The 18670-nt window shown below is 42.5% G+C and overlaps 1 protein-coding gene across 1 annotated transcript in view; it reads right to left on the minus strand.

The window, feature by feature from the left end:
* The window catches only part of RASA3 (RAS p21 protein activator 3), a 103902-nt gene that overhangs the window by 63893 nt on the left and 21339 nt on the right, over positions 1-18670 (minus strand). Inside the window, exons 2-3 of the mRNA XM_084298756.1 lie at positions 12822-12939; positions 2970-3073 (exon numbers count right to left, since the gene is read on the minus strand). Of these exons, the coding sequence (XP_084154882.1) occupies positions 2970-3073; positions 12822-12939 (222 nt within the window). The remainder of the gene's footprint in view (positions 1-2969; positions 3074-12821; positions 12940-18670) is intronic.

Raw genomic sequence — 18670 nt, forward strand, 5'->3', positions numbered from 1 at the left:
AAAAGGTCTCTTAAGACAAAGCTGAAAATAGATGTAGAGCAGCTATTTCTTTTAAAGATTACACATTTGGTTCCTGTGTAAGAGCTGGTGTCATCACAAAAACTCCACTGCTTAGCTTTGCTGCTGATGATTCCTGCTCATTATGAATTACTGAAAATAACCACTTGCAGTTACTCCAGAGCACTGCTCTCTTTCCAGAGCATTTCCAATTCAAAGCAAAAGTTACAGAATTAGTATCACAAGGTGACAGTAATTCTAGAATTTTTCCTTCTCTCCATTGCCTTTTGGCTATTGATAACACTTCCACATCTTTGAAATGCTCTTCAAAATATACCTTTAATTAGGAAAGAGGGGAAAAAAGGGGGAAGACTCGGTTACAATAGCTACATGCACTGTAAAATTGCGATGTAGATTGCTAACACTGGAGTTTTGCCTTTTAGCACTACATCAGTGGAGTAACAAATCAGTCTGCCTACATATGGATTCTGCAATGCATACAAAAATAAATTTATGAAACTTAAAAAAAAATAAATCACACGTTGCAAGAACACTACCTCTTTTTCCTGAAGAGGTAGTGGAAAAAAAACACCTGATCAATCATTCAAGAATCCAAACAAAGGCCCCTCTGTATCTTCTGCAAGTCTTTCCTTCCATGAACTACTCCCAGAAGCTTTAAGATGAGATTACTCCGGCAGCTCCTGAAGAATTGCCCTCCAGTGTCAGGGCTTGATTATTAAAACAGGAACTTAGAGAACACGGTGAAAAGGAAACAATTTGCACTTCTCTACCGACAATTTCATGGGTCTGGCTCGTGTCAAGTGTTCAAAGATCCCCGTTCTGAGGGAGAGGGTAAAGCCCTTAGCAAGAAAAATCACAGTCCACAGCCTGCCTGTTTGTAGGACATCGCAGCTACAGAAAACTAGTCAAGGATCTCACCCTGATGCTTTACCTAACGCTTCTCCTGCAGAGTACATGTGTATCTGGACATTGGATTCTGGCTGTGCAGCAGCATTTTCTCAGGAATTTTCTCAGTTTCAGTTGCTGCCACAGAGTTTTGCATGTTAAAGCTGAATTACTTCATGATACCTGGAAGATGAAATTCTTGCTTCCTAAGGAAAGTGCTTTGGCCCCACAGCTTTGTCTGTTACTGCGCTGTATTTACCTGTAGTTCTGCCTTTAAGATCTTTCACTGTGTATCTTGTGCTCTTTTTCTCAGAAAGAAACACAAATTTTGCAAGTATCCACCAACCCATTGAGGTAATTCCAGATTGGCTTAACAGGCTAAAAGAGTAAGTGTAACTCCCTGCCTCAAGAAAAAAAAGTTACAAGCTTGAAAGAAACTTCCTAAGCATTCTTAATTTTCCAGTTTAAAGCAAAAAGTAATCTAATGCTTAAGTAATTCAACCTACCAACTGGGAAGTTTGGTTCAACTGTCAGTTTTACTTTGGAAATTCAGCAGAATCTAAATAGATCAGGAAACAAGGAAGTCCTTAAAAGTCATGGTAATTACCATTTGTCAGTGACTGAAGGAAATACATATTTACTTGTTTTAAATAAATACAACATGAAGATACACAACTAAGAGGAAACATCAGCTTAAAGTAAGAAAAGAATGGAATACCTGACAGCAGACTAAAGAATTAAATAAAACAGAGCAATTTCTAGTTTAAAAAATCATTTAATGAAGGTTAATTCAAAACTCAGCAAAGTTGGTGGAAACGGTTTGAATCAGGCCATACAACCCAAGACAGGACAGTGAATATAACCACAATTTCTCGCTGTAATGTTAAATGCAAAATCCAGAAAAAGAAGAATTCAAAGGTAAGGCTCTTACCAGGTTCTCAAAAACCAGGTCCTTGACCAGGTAGGTCTTTTTATTTAAAAAATAAAAAATAAAAAAAAATTGCTAGATTCTGTACAGATGTGCTCCTTTAGGGACACAATTTCCTAGCTCATGTGTAACAAAAATCAAACAAAAAATAAATACAAAACATGAATCAGAAATTAAAGAAAGGAAAAAAATTAGCAACTGTATGACATACTAGCGTAATGTAAAGGGACATACGAAGAGATCAGCATCACCACTTTATGCCCATTAAGATAATGCATTTTACAGTATTACATAAACTATCGCTCAACATTAGACAATTTCCTCCATACAAGTTCTGACAAAACATGATAGCTGTAGTCACTTTATACTGGAATTTAAAAAAAAAATGAATCAGACACAACCTCAAAATTAAGATTAGAAACTGAAAAAGAAAACCATCCCACAACAAAACAAAAAACGAACCAAACCAAAAACAGTAGAAAAACCCCAAACCATTAAAGTGACTTAAAATGGAAACTGTTCCACTCAAAGATAATTATTAAACTTCCCAAGTTTTGTTCTGTTTTATTTTTAACAAGACTTTTATCCCTAAAGAGATAAACTGAGTGTTATGCAGTTTGCCACATGTGAAATGCAAAGCAAATACTATCTGGCAATGGCCTGCCCAGAGTAAGCAACAGCTTGCTCTAATATCGTTTATAAAATTTGTCTGTCATTGTGCTCTATCTATGAACAGTATGTATTACTCTGCATGTGATTACTGTAGTCATCATTTAAGAGTATTTCATGCAGGTGAATATAGTGAGTCCTAGAACACAGCAAGACTAAAGGCCTTGCATTTAAAAAATATAGAGTAACAAATGATGTTGCCAACGTTTAATGGAGCTTTCATTGCCCATTTCAATTAAACTGCAATCTGTATTTGCTGTCATAAGAGCATTTATCTGCCAGCCTTCTTTACAGTATGTAATACTGAAGGCACTTTTGTCATTTGACAAAAAGGAAAATACAGAGCATTACTTACCAGTGTCACTTTCAGTCATATCAAGACCCAAACTCTTATGACTATTTATGATCCAACAGTTACAAGTCCAAGAGAAGTAAGCCATAAGGAAAATAGTAATTTATGAACACATACCTATGATGGAATCCCTTCGAAAAACATCTCTGTCAAAAATATAAAATGACAGATGGCGAAAGGTCCGAGGAATTTCACAGTAAAAGTCTTCTCCATAGAAGGGGCTGGGTAAAAAAAACACACACATAAACACGCACATAAAAAAAAAAAAGAAAGAAATTAGTGTTGGTATCCTGGAGGAACCAGCGTGCTACCATTTCACACCCAGAACATCTCTCTGGACTGCGATGCTCTCTCCCTCCCATGCAGGTGCTCCTTCAAGCACAGCTCCTGCTCTTCCCATCTGAACTGCCCACAGAACAGGAGCAGGTACTTATTTTTATTTGGAGAAACAGAAGACCCTAAAGAAAGAGGGCAGAGACACCATTATTTGTTAACACGATGTGCCTCGAAAATGGGCAGAGGTCCCTGCTGCCACACAGTGCTTCATGTACCATCACAACAGGGGTCACAGATGACCAGGATGAGCACAATATAGCACGGATCAAGTAATACATAGATATTTTTAAAGGATTTTGTTTACTTTAATACCTGCAGCCATAACCTCTTTTCTCATCCCCTCCAAAGCATTAAATTCAAAGCCAAATGCAGCCAGCTGGTAGTAACTAAGCCTTGGAGCTGACACGACACTTGTGACCTGGGAGCCCTGCATAGATGTTTCTATTCTCGCTTCCTGGAATGCCATCAATATGGGTTGTTTTTACAGTAAGACAAGGTTTTATAAACAAAAATAATGATAATAATAAAAAAAAATCGCAGCATGAAAAGCTCTTTAGAGATTTAGGGGGCTTTCTTTGGATCCTACCAATTTAACCAGAAAATAAAGTCCCTGGCTCCTAATAGCAACCCTTTCAGTATCTCTCTGTCCAATTACATGGTTAAGGAATTATTTCTGAGAACTATAAGCATACATCAACACTATTTATTCATCGACAGGCCTACCATTTCACCGCAGATTTCTAATTCCAAGTCACTCATGCTTAAGGAGATCTAAATTGGTGGCTGCCATTTGAGTCATGCAGACAAATGCAGCAAGCATGGCAGAGGTAGACTTAAAAATAAATCTCTCATTTTAACAAGCTCAAAGCCAGCAGGTTTTTCTTCCCCCTTTAAATACAGACCTCCTTATTGTCTCGGCTGAGCACAGCCATGGGAGGTCATTACTGAAGGCTTTTGGTGTTAGAAAATTACATAGCCAGAAGTTTAAGTGTCCTTGCATTAACTTTTGATTTTTCAGCCTCTTGTCAGCAGAGGTCATTTCCTTGGTGCCTTTTGGGATACCACAGCAGAAGGAATTTTACATCACCCGTACACTTTTGCTTGTCTTTCTGCCTACAGGAAAAATTCCCCAAATTCCCTCATTACCTCACGAGCTAGATAACAAATCCGAAAGCACACAGCACCACAAATCAGCTAACAATTGTGTTTGAAGAGGTATTTGCCATATGAAGTCCGGAGACATCACTCAAGACACAGTCAGAACATTATGGTGGAGCCTCTCCTCCCCCAGCCACATGGAGGAACACGTTATATTCATCCCAGCTACCGACCCAGCGCTCTGTGTTAGGTTCAGATTCTCCTCCGAGAGATTTTATTTGGAATAAAAATAAAATTTTTAAAATTTGTAGCGCAGTGGGACTACACAAATGCTTCAACACTGCCCATATATTTAGGGCACCATACATGCAAAACGCTTGCATTGTTCCGAGCCCTAATAGTCTGCTCAGCCATAACATTGCCCTTTCTGCTGGAAGAACACGACGGATGAATTTACTCACTAATGACCTTTGAATGAGATGATACTTAATGAACTGTGGATTATATATACACATTTCTCTATCAAGCATATTAGTGAAGCTTCAGTATGCTGGAAACACACACACGTACGTGCTATAAAGCTTACTTTAATTCAGCTCAACTGATCCTGGGGGAAGGAGCAGGAAAGAGCCATCAGCTGGGCCCTTTGGCAAGTCCCCTGCTAATCATTGTCACAAGTGCTGGCCAAGGGGCAAAGATATTTAAAACCACACCCCAGCAAAACACCCATGACATCTGGAAAGGCAGACTGGACAACAGGAAGTGTCTGGTCCAATGCATGCTGTCCGAAAGAGACTAATTAACAAAAGAGATGTAATCAAGTCTGCCTTAGCCATGGAAAGACCACATCTTGGAGGTCTCTTCCAACCTTAAGGCTTCTGTGGTTGTAATGAAAGCAAGCAGATCTCCAACCCAAGCGCACTCGCTCTCCGCTGGCTAACTCCCCAGAGAAGTTAAAATGTAAGGAAACATGGAGATAACATCTGATCCTCTCCAGCCTTGTGGAGCTCTGCAGAAACAGAATCTTCTTTCTGAAGGAATCAAGAGTCACCACACGAACACTTCGAGCTTCCAGTTAAATGCGTGCTCATCTGCCATGTATCTCTTCAGCACAGTACTGGCCTTGTCCCCCATGCAGACCTGACAAGCAAGAGGTCGCAGCACTCAAACCCCATGATTTATTTCCCAAGCCAACTTATTGTAAGCACAAGCCCCAGGGCTCCTGAATGTTTTCTTCTGAAAGAACAGCTCAATGCCTCCCTCCCTGTCCCCTCTGCCCCAACAGCTCCAGCGTGTGCTTTTATTTTGGTGTGGCAATTAATGAAAGCGCTGCCCACACGGCCCTCCATCCTCTGACAGGATCCTCCAAAACACTACAGCTAGCCCTGCTGGAAACCCAAGGATCTTTCTGAACCGAATGAGTTCAGGTTCAACTTCCAAGTCTTGAGATAAGCTTTCACTGGAGAAACTTTATTCATTCAAGGAGGAGGAGGAACACTGAGGGGTCCCTCCCTCAGCCCTCCAGCGCAGGTTGCGCATCAGTAGGCCGCACACCAGCGCTGTCATTATTTCAGGTTCTTCTAGACAGCTGACACCCACTGTAAGGGCAAATCAGCCTTCTTCCAAGCTGAATATAGAAGCATTTTCAAACCGAGCTGCTTCAGTGAAGAGCACTGACTCTAAAACAGTGTACATCTTTCGTACAGCACCTTCCAGAGACACCTACACAACCTGATCCCTCCTCAGGGCACCTTCCCTAGGAGCTTCCACACCTGCTGTGACAGAAGAGATGCAAAGCTTTGTTGGGGGAGAAAAAATAAATAAAAAAGAAAAGAAAAACATCAAGAATAGCCAAATGGATTTGGACCTTCAAGCATATTCCCCGCTCACCAAGCACTTACTTGTTCTGAATGCTCCAGGGAGCAGGAATACCAGGAAACCAAAAACAGAAAGTTCCCTCCGAGTGCTGTTTCCCTCATAAAATTATCCAACTTCATTCAAGCCCTCCCCATTCTAAGGTATCTATTTCTGAATGTCCCCCGATGTAGGAGAAGAGAAATTACTGTGTAAACCAAGTGGAACGAAAGCAAATACAGAAGAGAAATCTAGTTTCAAACACAGTGAATGTGGACTTTTTTTCTGAAAAAAAAAAAAAAAATATATATATATATAACTCTAATTTTGTTCAGTTTTAGCTATTTTACTAACCTCCAGAGGCAAAGCTGCAACTTTAACTCCTCACATATCTACCAAAATCACTGCAAATAGCATTAACTGGGAGGTTAGCTTCACAAAGTACATCTCAAAGTAGAAGCATTTCTTTAGTTTTAGGCTGGGCTGCAAAACCTCGTGCTTGTTTCTCAGTATCAGAGGATTCACTGAAGTAGTTTTGTTTTTGTTTGGCACTGGTACTTCAGTGAATGAAGTGAAAGGGTTGCATGATGAATAATAATGAAACCCTCAAACCAAAATTCTTTGTCTATCAATTTTTTTTTTTTCCTCTAAACTGCTTTTGTGCCTGTAAGTAAGGACTATTAACATGCCACAGACAACTCCACATCCTCTGACTGTTTTAAATGGTTTGGAAATACTGGATTCATTCTGTTGCGTGAACTGAAGACCAGAGTTCACATCTCAGTGTGAGCTGGAAGCAAAATCAGTCTGTACAAAGGAGTACGCTTGCTTGTTTCTCCTACTAAGGTTTTTCTGCTGCTTGGCTAATACAACCTACGCTATGCTTTGCGGCCTATGTAAAGGGATGGGGGGGGGGGAAGGAGAAGAGAAGGTTTATTCAGAGCAGACAGAGCAAGCCAGATAAAATCTGAATACATTTCAGTCCCCCACTAGACAGGGAGCTACGAGAAGGCAGGCAAGTAAGACAGGCTCTTGAAGAGCCAAAGTTGGCAGATGTCACCGTAGCTTCCTTACAGCACGAGGTATTTTTAAGAAGTTGTGTATTTGCCGCACAGATTTGGCAGGCTACTTGCAGCAGGAAGTGTACGGCACAGGAGGCACCACCTAAATCCAAACATATCCCCCATGGCCATTGTGAGAGTGCAGGCTGCCGTCTTCCAGACATCTGCTGAGCCCAAGCAAATTGCTCCTTGTGTCCTTGTGCAGAGATGGACCGTGCTATAGCCACAACCACCCCTGCTACACAGAGAAAGAAGTAAAGCAGCACGCATTTTGTCTGCCCTAACATCAGAGCAGAGGCACAAACACACTAGCTATAGTTATCATCCTCACTTGACAGTTGCTGGTTTGGCTCAACGAGGCTTACAGGGATTATGATAACTTTAAGCAGCAGCCGCCTGGCCCCTAGTCACCTCCCAAAATATTCTGTAAGACGACACACACAAACAACAGAAGTCACATTACAGCTGCATTATTTTATCTTTATTTTTTTAAATCACTCGAAGCAGCCTACAACACCAACAATTGTTACTCACATGGGTGGCTTTCCGTGTGAATAAACGCTCTCATTCATAAACCCTGCCTTGGGTCTCAAGGCTCACTTCATTCTCCTCTGTCCATTAAGTCTTGCTTCCCTTCCTGGCGCTCTTCCCAGCTGCCTTCCTTCCCTACACAGCCGTGCAGTCCTTGCCTTCAATAATATCCCCGACCGGGCTGAAGTTGCATCCATACCCTTTTCCTCAAAGCCTTGGGATGCTTCAGAACTGAAATCCACTGACACTAGGAATTGAAGCCATGGTCAGATACAACTGAGCACAGATGATGGCAGAGCCCAGAGGCTGGGAGCACACTAAGAAACAAGCCAGGAGTGTGGGAGAGAAGCTAAAGAACATGTGGACAGCAGCAGATGTGCTGCAGCACCCAGTGCAACACCTCTGGGCTAGGGAAAGCTGTTGTGTCAAGGAGGTGAGCTGGCAACTTCAGGAGATGGAAATGCTAACAGAGCTAACTCAGACACGGCGGCTAATCTCGGCCACGCTCCAACTAAGGGAAGCAGCTATGTGCTTAAAATTTGAGAACTGGCCCGCAGCCAAGATGTTATCAGAACATGAGAGAAGTCTAGCTATGCAGCCGCGGACTCCAAAGATAGGAAAACACAGCGTCCGAGCAGGCCTGGAATTAAAAAAACATTAAATATGGCAGCAGAATCACTTAGAGAAAGCTTTGAGAGTTAGTGATTGACTTTGTTACCAGATCTGAAACCGAGACAAAGACACAACATCCTCCTGTTGAAGAGAACAGCCTTGGCTATGAACTTACAGCACTTTTCACCGCACACTTACAACCTCACTTTCCTTCACTGGAGACTATAGGGAGGGGAAAAAAAAGACCGCGGGTGGAGAAAGTGCTTCTGGCTTCATTTTCTGTTTCATTCAGGCTTTGATCACTATGTTTAGCACGTGAAAAATTCCTCGGTGCAATAGCCGAGAACTAAATAATGACAGACCCAAGATGCTTGGCTCATCTCTCTAAAGCACACAGCGTCTGCCATTTGATTCTCAACGTGCGACGGTGTTTGCCTTTATTCATATCCTTGAAACAAATTTAGAGATGTCACATTCCTTCCATTCTTCACCTATGATTTGAGAAGCTGCCTTGATTTCCTGTTGCAGCTGACACTGCCCTTTAAGTGAATGGAAACATCTGATGCAAACAGCCAAGGCAAAGTCAGTCCTAATGCCAGCAGGCCAAGAAAATTTATCCTCGGGGACGACCTGCAGTTAGAACAAGCCCTGGATGGCGGAGCCTCAAGTCTGGGGCTGCTCTTTGAGAAAGGTAAATAGATGTTTCAGCAAAGGAGATTAACAGGCAGAATCATTCAGTGCCTTTATTTATGACAGCAATATAAATATAGGCCATGCAAAGCAGAAAACTGCATTAAATCCCAGCTCTAACTGCCCTCTCCCTCGTATCTTCTGACTTGCATGTGACCTTCTCAGAATTTCCTAAAAGCCCGTGCCAAGCAGTTTATGAAAACAGTGCTGCTTGAAGGGTTTGAGCTTCTCTTCCTGGGAACCTGGAGAGCTTGCTCTGACCGACCCACGTGCTGATCGTGCTTGTCCAAAGATCCCCAGGGAAGTCGGATGACTCTGAGCATAAAGAGGGCTTTCACGTTGCTCTGCGATTTCTTAGGAAGACCAGCCCATGTCATAACCCCGATTTCTTTCGGTCAGATGCTACCAAGTAATCCTCAGAGCAGCCCTCAAGGCACCAGTGCCACCACCGGCTCAGCTGGAGCCAAGAGAGGCGAGATGGCAGGAACGACTTAAGTTCCTGATTGTAATTTATGAGTCCCACCTGACTGCTGAACAGAGAAGTTAAGGTTCACCGTGCTGGCTGCTCTCAGTTTTTCAGATACAAACTTAGATAAAGGGCACCAGGCTGACAGAAAGTCTCTCAAGAGCGCTGGTAAGGGCACTGGACTGGGCAACAGGATGTGCGGGTTCAGTTCTTAAAGCTCTGCATGATTTATGTTTTGTTGATTTAAGAGGTTACTGCTCTCAGCTGCCTTCCCATGCCTCTGCCACAGCCTGATAAAACAAAAAACTTGTTGCAGAAGATTAGGACAGAGCTCAGGGAGGTAACTCCTTACACTGTCTCAGTGTAAAACGCAGGAGATCATGAGTCAGAGGCTGAAGCCTCTGCCACAGAAATCACATTCACACGGGAGCCAGGACTGGTCATTCATCCAAGTCCTTCTGGGAAGGAGAAGGACCTGTGTTCTTCCTCACATTTAGGAAACGTATTTAAACTTTACGTCAGGTGAAGGGCTGCCTGGAGAAACATACATTTCTGCAGTGCTTAACAGAAGCTTAATGACAAGGGGGGGAGGGGAGAAGAAAAAAAGTATGTATTCATTGAATCCCTAAGTACAGAAGACAGTGTCTCAATGTGACTTTAACTACAAGTCTTCTCATGCAGATAAAAACAAACTCATTTTATGCAGACATGCTGGTAAAGGTAGGTTTTCCCCAGGACAAATAAATCTGAATGAGAAGATGCTGTTTCAGCATTGCTAGAGCTGCACACGAAACACCTTTCGATTCAGCCATTCACACAAAAGATTCTGCTTTTCATAGACTACATGAAAATCAATTTCTGAGCTAACTAAAAGACGAGGAGTTACCAGTATGAGTAAAAAGGCAAACACTGAAAGCTTACTTTGGCGGCCTGTGACCAGAGCCAGCCAACCCCATGTCAGCTGTGAAGGGACGGGAGCAGAAGATGGGCACGGACAGCGTGGCCTTGTACGCCAGCCACACAGCTGGCCAGGCAGGACTCAGCTATTTTAGCCAAGTTTTGGCCCAGCTTCATGTCCCTGCTCCCAGCTAACCTCGTGTACCACAGCAGCGACAGGTATTTCTCTGCTGCACACAAATTGCATGGGCCTTCGGGCACATAAACCTTGCCTGGCCATCATCTTTAGTCAGCCCTTAAACCAGGGAGAATCACAGAATCACAGAATTTTCTAGGTTGGAAGAGACCTCAAGGTCATCGAGTCCAACCTCCAACCTAACGCTAACAGCCCTCCACTAAACCATATCCCTAAGCTCTACGTCTAAACGTCTTTTGAAGACTTCCAGGGATGGTGACTCCACCACTTCCCTGGGCAGCCTGCTCCAGTGCCCCACAACCCTCTCAGTGAAGAAGTTCTTCCTAACATCTAACCTAATAGGACTGTAAAGGATTTTGAGACGTCATCTGGAGTACCACTGCTCTAAAGCATGAAGATCCCAATATTTTGGTCCGGATCAGTTACATATGACCTGTTTAAAGCCTTCAGCCATAAACACGGGAATCTACTCCAGTGCCTCAGACTCTTCAGTAATAGGAAGCTTTTCTTCACAACAAACCTAACCTGAACTTCCTTCCCCACTGCAGTCTAAGTCCATCATTACTTGCAATATCCACACTGAACACAAACACGCAGAACAATTCCCCCTCTTTTTTTTTTTTTTAATTTATTTACCTATTTATATCAGCTCTCAGCCCTCTTCCCCAGATTAAGCAGCTCCTATCTTTTCACCTTTCCTCATCAGTTATGTTCTCCTGACCTCTGACCGTGGTGTTGCTCTGCTCTGAAGTCACCTCAGATGATGACAAGAGCTCAGCTCCACGAGAAACCAGAAACCTTCCAGTTTCTGCAGAGCCTCAGCACACCTCCTCAAGCTTTCTAATGATCTCTGAAGACAGATGGAATTTTTCCCACTACATGAATTACACTTGTTGCTTACGCCTGCTCCTGAAAGTTATTTTCTCAATAGAAAAATAATTGGATTAGCTCAAGGAAATGACATCACCTATTAGCATACAGCCCTCTGCCCCCCTCCTTCGTCCTCCCTGTGAAGGACTTTAATGATCAGCAAGCAAAAACACCCACTGTGCCACTGCTGGTTGTGAGCAGTGGGGCTACAGTCACTTGAATCAGCACTGAATTTAAATGAGTTATGAAGTCAGCTCTGGAGAAACAACTGGTTCAGGGCCATTGCATGTCAGTTGTTGTCAAAAGCACAAAGAGTCAATGGCTTTTCACTTTTTTTGCTAATTAGGTACACTACAAAGAGGGAAGTGATAGCATCATCACAGAAAAACACTTCCTATAATTATCTTTAGCCAATCTAAATACCTCAAGAATCAGAAGGCTCAATTACGGACACCAGTAGACCACATCAGAAAATAAGCCGAGGAACAAAGACTTAAGGGGAAAAAATATATGCAAGAGAAAACTTAAAGTGACTTAAGGGAATAAATTCCACTTCAAGCTACTCAGACTCACATTCTTAAGTGTGTTAGGTACTTGGGGACTGGGGGAATTATTTACTCTATTTCCCAGAGTAAATTATTTGCAATAACAACACAAACAATAGATTCCTGACTATACTACTCAACTCTCACTCTTTTCCCACTTTATCTCTTAAGATAAAAACGACTTTCCCTTGCTGCTACTTTACCCTCAACAAAAAATATATATATAAAGAATTTGATTTGTCAGAGCATACACATATCGTATATGCCCAGCCTTGTTCCCTTTAGATTTTTAATCTTGGGGGATTTCCAGGAGAAAGTGTTTTAACTTTCGCTACACGCTTCTTGTTCTGTTTCTTTCTCCATTTAGCTACTATAATCTCACAGGAAGCATCCACGATAAGGGGAGGCTGGAACAACAGATACCTGTTTGCGTTAGTTGCAGCTGCACAACAAAAAAAAACTCCCTAACTTCAGCAAAACTTCACACACAGCTGCAAAACAGAGCTCAGAACTGAAGAGCTTAGGGAAGCTCAAAACAAATACTGCAGAAAGAAAGGAGCACCAGCTGTACATTCTTTGGAGAACAGTTTATATGGCTTGCCTCAGTGCAGACGTTTTCCCATATACACAGCTCAGAATCATGACACTAACACTTTTACCAACAGAGTGTGCTTAAAACTGGAAAAATGATCGTGCACCCTCTGAACTCCCCTAAAAAGTATCTATGGCACATTACACAAACACAGGAAGCAGAAAAATAGTCTAGGGTACCAAGAAGAGTTAACAGCACACGTGTACGCATGGATTTATTACCATAATGACTTCTCCACTATTTTGGTCCTGAAAACCTCCTCCTGGTCCAGGTTTACAGTACAGTAGCAATCCCTCATCTTGTTTGGCCCCGGATACGTAGGAAGATTTTTGGCTTCGCCTAAAGACGAGAAAGGAAAAGAAAAACAAAACACAAAGATTACATATTAAGAAGTTAACCACATATGTCAGCTATCAAACTAATGCAGCACCAGCAGCACGGCTAAAGCAAGATGCTGTGTTATATTTTTCTTCCCAAGCGATCAGTCTCTATTAAACAGAGCAGTACATTCTGTTTCCAAGAGAGCAGCTCCCGACAGCCACCCAGTTCGGAGCTCGGCAGGAACCAAGACCAGCAACAACTCAACAGTTTGTTGCCTCCGATCTATCCGCATGTGTTTGGGTGGGTATTGCTTCCTTCCCAAGTTTTGCTTTTGATCAGTCTGCCCATAAGATACCCGGAGCACAATATAATAAGGTAATAAAGCTTCCAGCCCATTGATTTCAGCCTAAAGATGTTGTCAGGACACAGCAAAGGAGGGCAGATCCCCAGCTCCTTCGCTCGCCCAGATGTTGAGATGGACTATTAGCACGTGCCCTGGGAACTACACTGTTCTCTCCGGGTAATAATACATGGAGTAAAAACGAAAACATAAAAAATAAAACGAAAGCAGCACACGCCAAGAGAACAAAAGTTTGTTTGCCAGTAGGGAAAGGAACCCCAAGTGACAGGCACAAATATAACTTGACAGTAACAAATATAACAAATATAACTTTTTATCAGATGTCTGCGGTTCAGCCTAAGCGCATCTCACTAGACACATGCCTTTCCCAGTCTCCGGCTCCCAAATAGCTTTACTATTTTAACAGAACCATCTCGTGTGTTACAAATCTGTCTTCAGTCAAAACATGCTTTTCCCCTTCTGCAGTTTTGTTTAACAGCAAATCTGATGCAATGGGCATGTCAACACTGAAGGACTGCAGCAAGGAAATACCAAGCCCACCAGCATCCTCAGCTTTAAAGGATGAGCACGAAGTGACAGAGGACTTCACATCTTCTGTACCTCTCACACACACTTTTGTCATGGCATGCCCATAGAAAAGCCATACATCCACACTTCTCACAAACTGCCTAGGGATGGGTGATTGTATCCACTATCTAAAGCTAAACACAGAACATACAGAATCCCAGAATCATCTAGGTTGGAAGAGACCTCCAAGATCACCGAGTCCAACCTCTGACCTAACACTAACCAGTCCTCCACTAAACCATATCCCTAAGCTCTACATCTAAACGTCTTTTGAAGACTTCCAGGGATGGAGACTCCACCACTTCCCTGGGCAGCCTGTTCCAATGCCTCACAACCCTTTTGGTAAAGAAGTTCTTCCTAACATCCAACCTAACCCTCCCCTGGCACAACTTTAGCCCATTCCCCCTCACCCTGGCATCAATAAATGCATGAAAACAATACTTCGTGTATCAATGCTCACTTCAGAGCACTTCTACAGAAGTCCACTCCCAACTCAGCTGATGCAACTTGATAGCTTTCCTCCCTCTTCCCGCAGAGCTGCGAGACACGGTGTTTAAAAAGCTGGCTCCACGTAACTCAAAGGTGTGACTGGAACATCTCTCAGCGTGCCCGGCGTGGCTTTACATTCAGCTGAAGTGTTAGCAACAGTTCAACTGCAGCAGCTCTGGCCAAAAATACATCAAGTATTACTGACAGCTTTTGTACAACCTCCACCGGAGTCTAGTCTGCTGTGGTAAACCTCCAGCTTTTAGTTGTTATCTGCATTTGAGCAAATTACCCATCGAACAGGCTGAGCTCTGAGTGTCTGTCCTTTCTCTGCAGGCCCTGAACATCCCAATTGCTGTGTTTTCAAACTAAAGTCACATAAATTCATCTCTTTTCTGGATGACTGGGTGAGATCCCTGTCAACAGGGAGAGTTTCAATTGAGGAGTGGTCAGCAAGGCTTCACCTGGAGCTGCCGCGCTACTCTCCCAGCCCTTCCCAGACAGCTGGTCAAAACTCTTCAAGCTCAAAATTAAGGAAAAATAACACACTTGCCCTTTTCCTCCACTTTTTCCACCTCCTACTTCAACACACAGAACAACTCCTGGGTTCCACGTTCCTGATTTCCACGCAGCTCTCTGATGCCACACGATAGGCATTTCACTGCTCCACGCCAACACTTCATCGCCTCACGAGTGCTCTGTAAGAACCCTATTTTAAAACTCAATCCTTCTCTTTGTTAGAGGACTTGCAGAAGAAAACCCCGCAATGCTAAAACAAACGCAGTGCAAAGGAGGATACCAGTGCCACCAGCAAGCGACCGCCTACGCAGTCTGCAAAGCAAATTACACCACCACAATATTGGAAAAATGGGACACACAGGGAGAAAGATAGAGGGAGAAGACATTTTTTCCAGCTGGAAGAAAGAAATGACTGTAAAAGGCCCTGAAATGCCATGGAGGCCAGAACAAGGGATTAATTGACCGACCCAATATATTAATCATGTTACTGACTCCAGAAGGAGCTTGCATAAAAATGTGGTTTCTTCCCAACACTGACAGCACCCAATGGCTGTTTAGATTCCTCCAGCGCTGAGCAGCTGAGAAAGACAAATTTGTCAAGCTTTCAAGCACAGCTAAAGACTAACTCTCCAGCCAGACATTTTATGTCAACAAACGCGCTCTGTTAAGAGCTTCGGTTGCTCCTCAGATTCCTCCAAGACAAAAATGTTCCCTCTACGGCACGGCTTTGCTATCCGCAGCGAAGCTGAACAATTTGGTCGGTATTTCTTGGTCCTGCTACTATTGAAATGAAAAAAAAAAAAAGAAAGGTCAAAACACTTGATATAGTCATGCACCATTTCCATATTTTCAACTGCGAAATCTAATGAGATTGATTGATTTGGGCAAGAATCCCCCAGTTTAACCTATCTGTGTCGAGGAGGCATCTTCACCACCTGCATTTTCAAGAGGCGGCTCCGTTCTCTCTTCCTCTTTGTATTTTGAGGCACCAGCACGATGAGAGACTGGAGGGAGGGTTTGCAGACAAAAGGTCAAAACGCCCACCTTTAAGACCTCCTGTCTTCCGCTAACAAGAAACGAAATGTTTCTGAAGATGTCTAAGACCTTGATCATCTAAAATACACGCACTTTGTTTCGGGGCATAAGGCTTCCATTTGGAAGGCCTAGAAATAAAATAAGCAATTTAACTTTGCAAGCCTTGTCCCTCTGTCCCTGTACACGTCTAATATAGATGGTCCTAACTGAACTGTGCGACGCACTCAGCTTAGCACCAAGTATTTGAACTTTGCGTAGCTAAACTTAGCTTTGCTAATCGTTACCATTGGGTATTTTGGATAAGTCTTTAAAGGATAGACTGTTCCACTCTGAATACCTCACTGACGTGCTATTTTCTCCCTGTGAATGGGTCGCTACAGGCTCAGACTGGACTACCGTGGCACAGCAGGGCGCAGGGTACTCAAAAGGCTGGAACAAGAAAAAGAATTAGATCTGTATTCATCTTTCTTGTTATTCCAACATTGTTTGTTCTTGCCCTACTAAGACACCGACAATAAAAGGAAACAAGAAAAAAGGGCTCTCTTTACAAATATGATAGAGAAGGGCACTGCTGAGATGCTTGGGAGTGTAAGTGTTGAAAATGAGAAAAGCTTTGAAGATGTTTCTACAAAGAAATAAATATATACGTACACGTATGTATGCATTTCCTTACAGTTTTGACATCTTAAACTCCCTGAAGCACCTGGTATTTTTCATTGAATTTAAATACTTGGCATTGCGTCGCCTTTGCTTTGGAGTATTGCCCTAGGTGTAACTTTCTGGAGAGAAGAAAATGCACGACAGCCAGACATTATTTCTTCCTTTTGAAACAAAATTTGCTGGTCCTATATGCTTCGAAGTTTTGGGTCACCTGCACACAGCTGACAATCTGAGCACATTACTAAAAGCCTTGTGTCCACAAATTTACCTTCCTGTCTTCCAGCTGCAACATATTTGATTTTTTCAAAACGCAATGGCAGAATCACTTCAAAAAATATTGAAAAAGCCAAACAAAAAACCCACATCCAAGAAATAAACTCGGTAAAAGCAGCTGAGCTTTCCATACTGCAGCATTTGACTTCAGGGAACACGCAAAGACTTCAGTACAGAAAAAAAAAATAAAAAAAATAAATGTGAAAAGGGCAACATATCCAAACCAGCAACAGCAATTCATTTTGTTCCTGCCATGTTCAGGAGCCACTCTCCGAACAAGCTCTTGGGCAAGAATGTCAAGAACTAAAACAGAGCAACAATGTACGCCGAGAATGAAAAACTGCTCCCATTTTACCCTAAGCTTTCTATACTGATAAAGATGCTGGTTATAGGGGCAAGGAACAAAAACACACTATCTCAAGCACTCCTCAAGTTCGCTTTCTTCTGAGAAAAGCATCAGTCCTTCAACATCCACAAATCAAGCAAAAACAGAGAAAGGAAAAACACACACACAAATCTCATTCTCTATCAGAATAATCCCAGCATAGATGTAAAACATTAGGATGTCAGCAAATTTATAATTAACATTTGCTGTAAGTTTAATTAAAAATATGATACTACTCAGTGACAGCAAGCAGTTCATCATTTTAGTACAAGGTGTGATTTGGCGGGGCGAGGTGGAAGGGAAAGGGAGAGTTGACTACAACACCACAACAGGGATACACCGAAAAAAGAAATCCTTTTAATATTGAAAGGGTCATGGGTGGAAAGCTTCTGTTTATACAAGAAACCATTTTCGCTACTGAACAGCCGATACGGTCATTACCTCAAGTTAACAGTGTTTGAAAGCAGAGCATACAATTCTGTTTGCACATAATTCTTACATGAAGATATACCGTGTACACACCACAAAGGGGAAATGTTTGATTTATTTTTGCCTTGCCAGATAGGAAAAGGCAATGAAATTCACACGGGAAGTCCCACAGACGGATATACCCAGTGTGCAACTACAGGGTTACGTAAGTGTGCTCTAGTGTACTTTTTTAATAAGCTAAAATCAATATATGCTTTTTGGGCAACATATGCCAAGTATCAAAAGATGTCCTCTCCCTTCACGTGTATCTATATATAGGTCACTCGCCCTGAAAATGAAATAAAACCACCAAATTCATCAATTTGCTTCATCGGATGTTCATATATTATGAAAATGAGATTTGCTTTAAAACAGATGTGATCAGAAATACTCTTTGCTTAAACCGTAGACATTTATGCGGGCGTGCACGCATGCTTTGCTCTGACAAAGAGACAGATTGCATTAGATTTCTAAACCAGGTCAAAAATAGCCATCTGTGAACGGATTTTGGTGACCTGGAAAATGAGATTTTTAGATGACCTGTTCTTAATGTAAGCCCTTGCCTGCCAGCCTCTTTCCATGTGAAGCGATGCTGATGCTCGAAAGCTCAGGGCAAGCCCTTCCTCCACAGAACAACCCCAGAACAAGGTGATACCACAGCACTGCTTCAGCACGCTGTATTAATTACAACCTTATAGATGAGGGCATCGTGTGGAAACCCCAAACCCTCTGGCACTAAATCGAAGACCTGTGGTGATATGAGATGATATCTTGTTGCCAAAGACTACTTATACTCAGACCTAGTACTTACAGGGGAGTTGTGGATCATGAATCTTTGAGGCTGGAAAAGGCCTTCAAGATCACTAAGGCCAACCATCAACCTGTCCTAGCGAGTCCCAACACCTTGTCCCTTAGTGCCATGTCTACGTGTCTCTTAAACACTCCAGAGATGGTGACTCCACCACAGGACGGCCTATCCACCCTCTCTGTGAAGA

The sequence above is a fragment of the Netta rufina genome (assembly GCF_964035555.1).
Source record: "Netta rufina genome assembly, chromosome: 1".
In the NCBI taxonomy this organism is placed as follows: domain Eukaryota; kingdom Metazoa; phylum Chordata; class Aves; order Anseriformes; family Anatidae; genus Netta; species Netta rufina.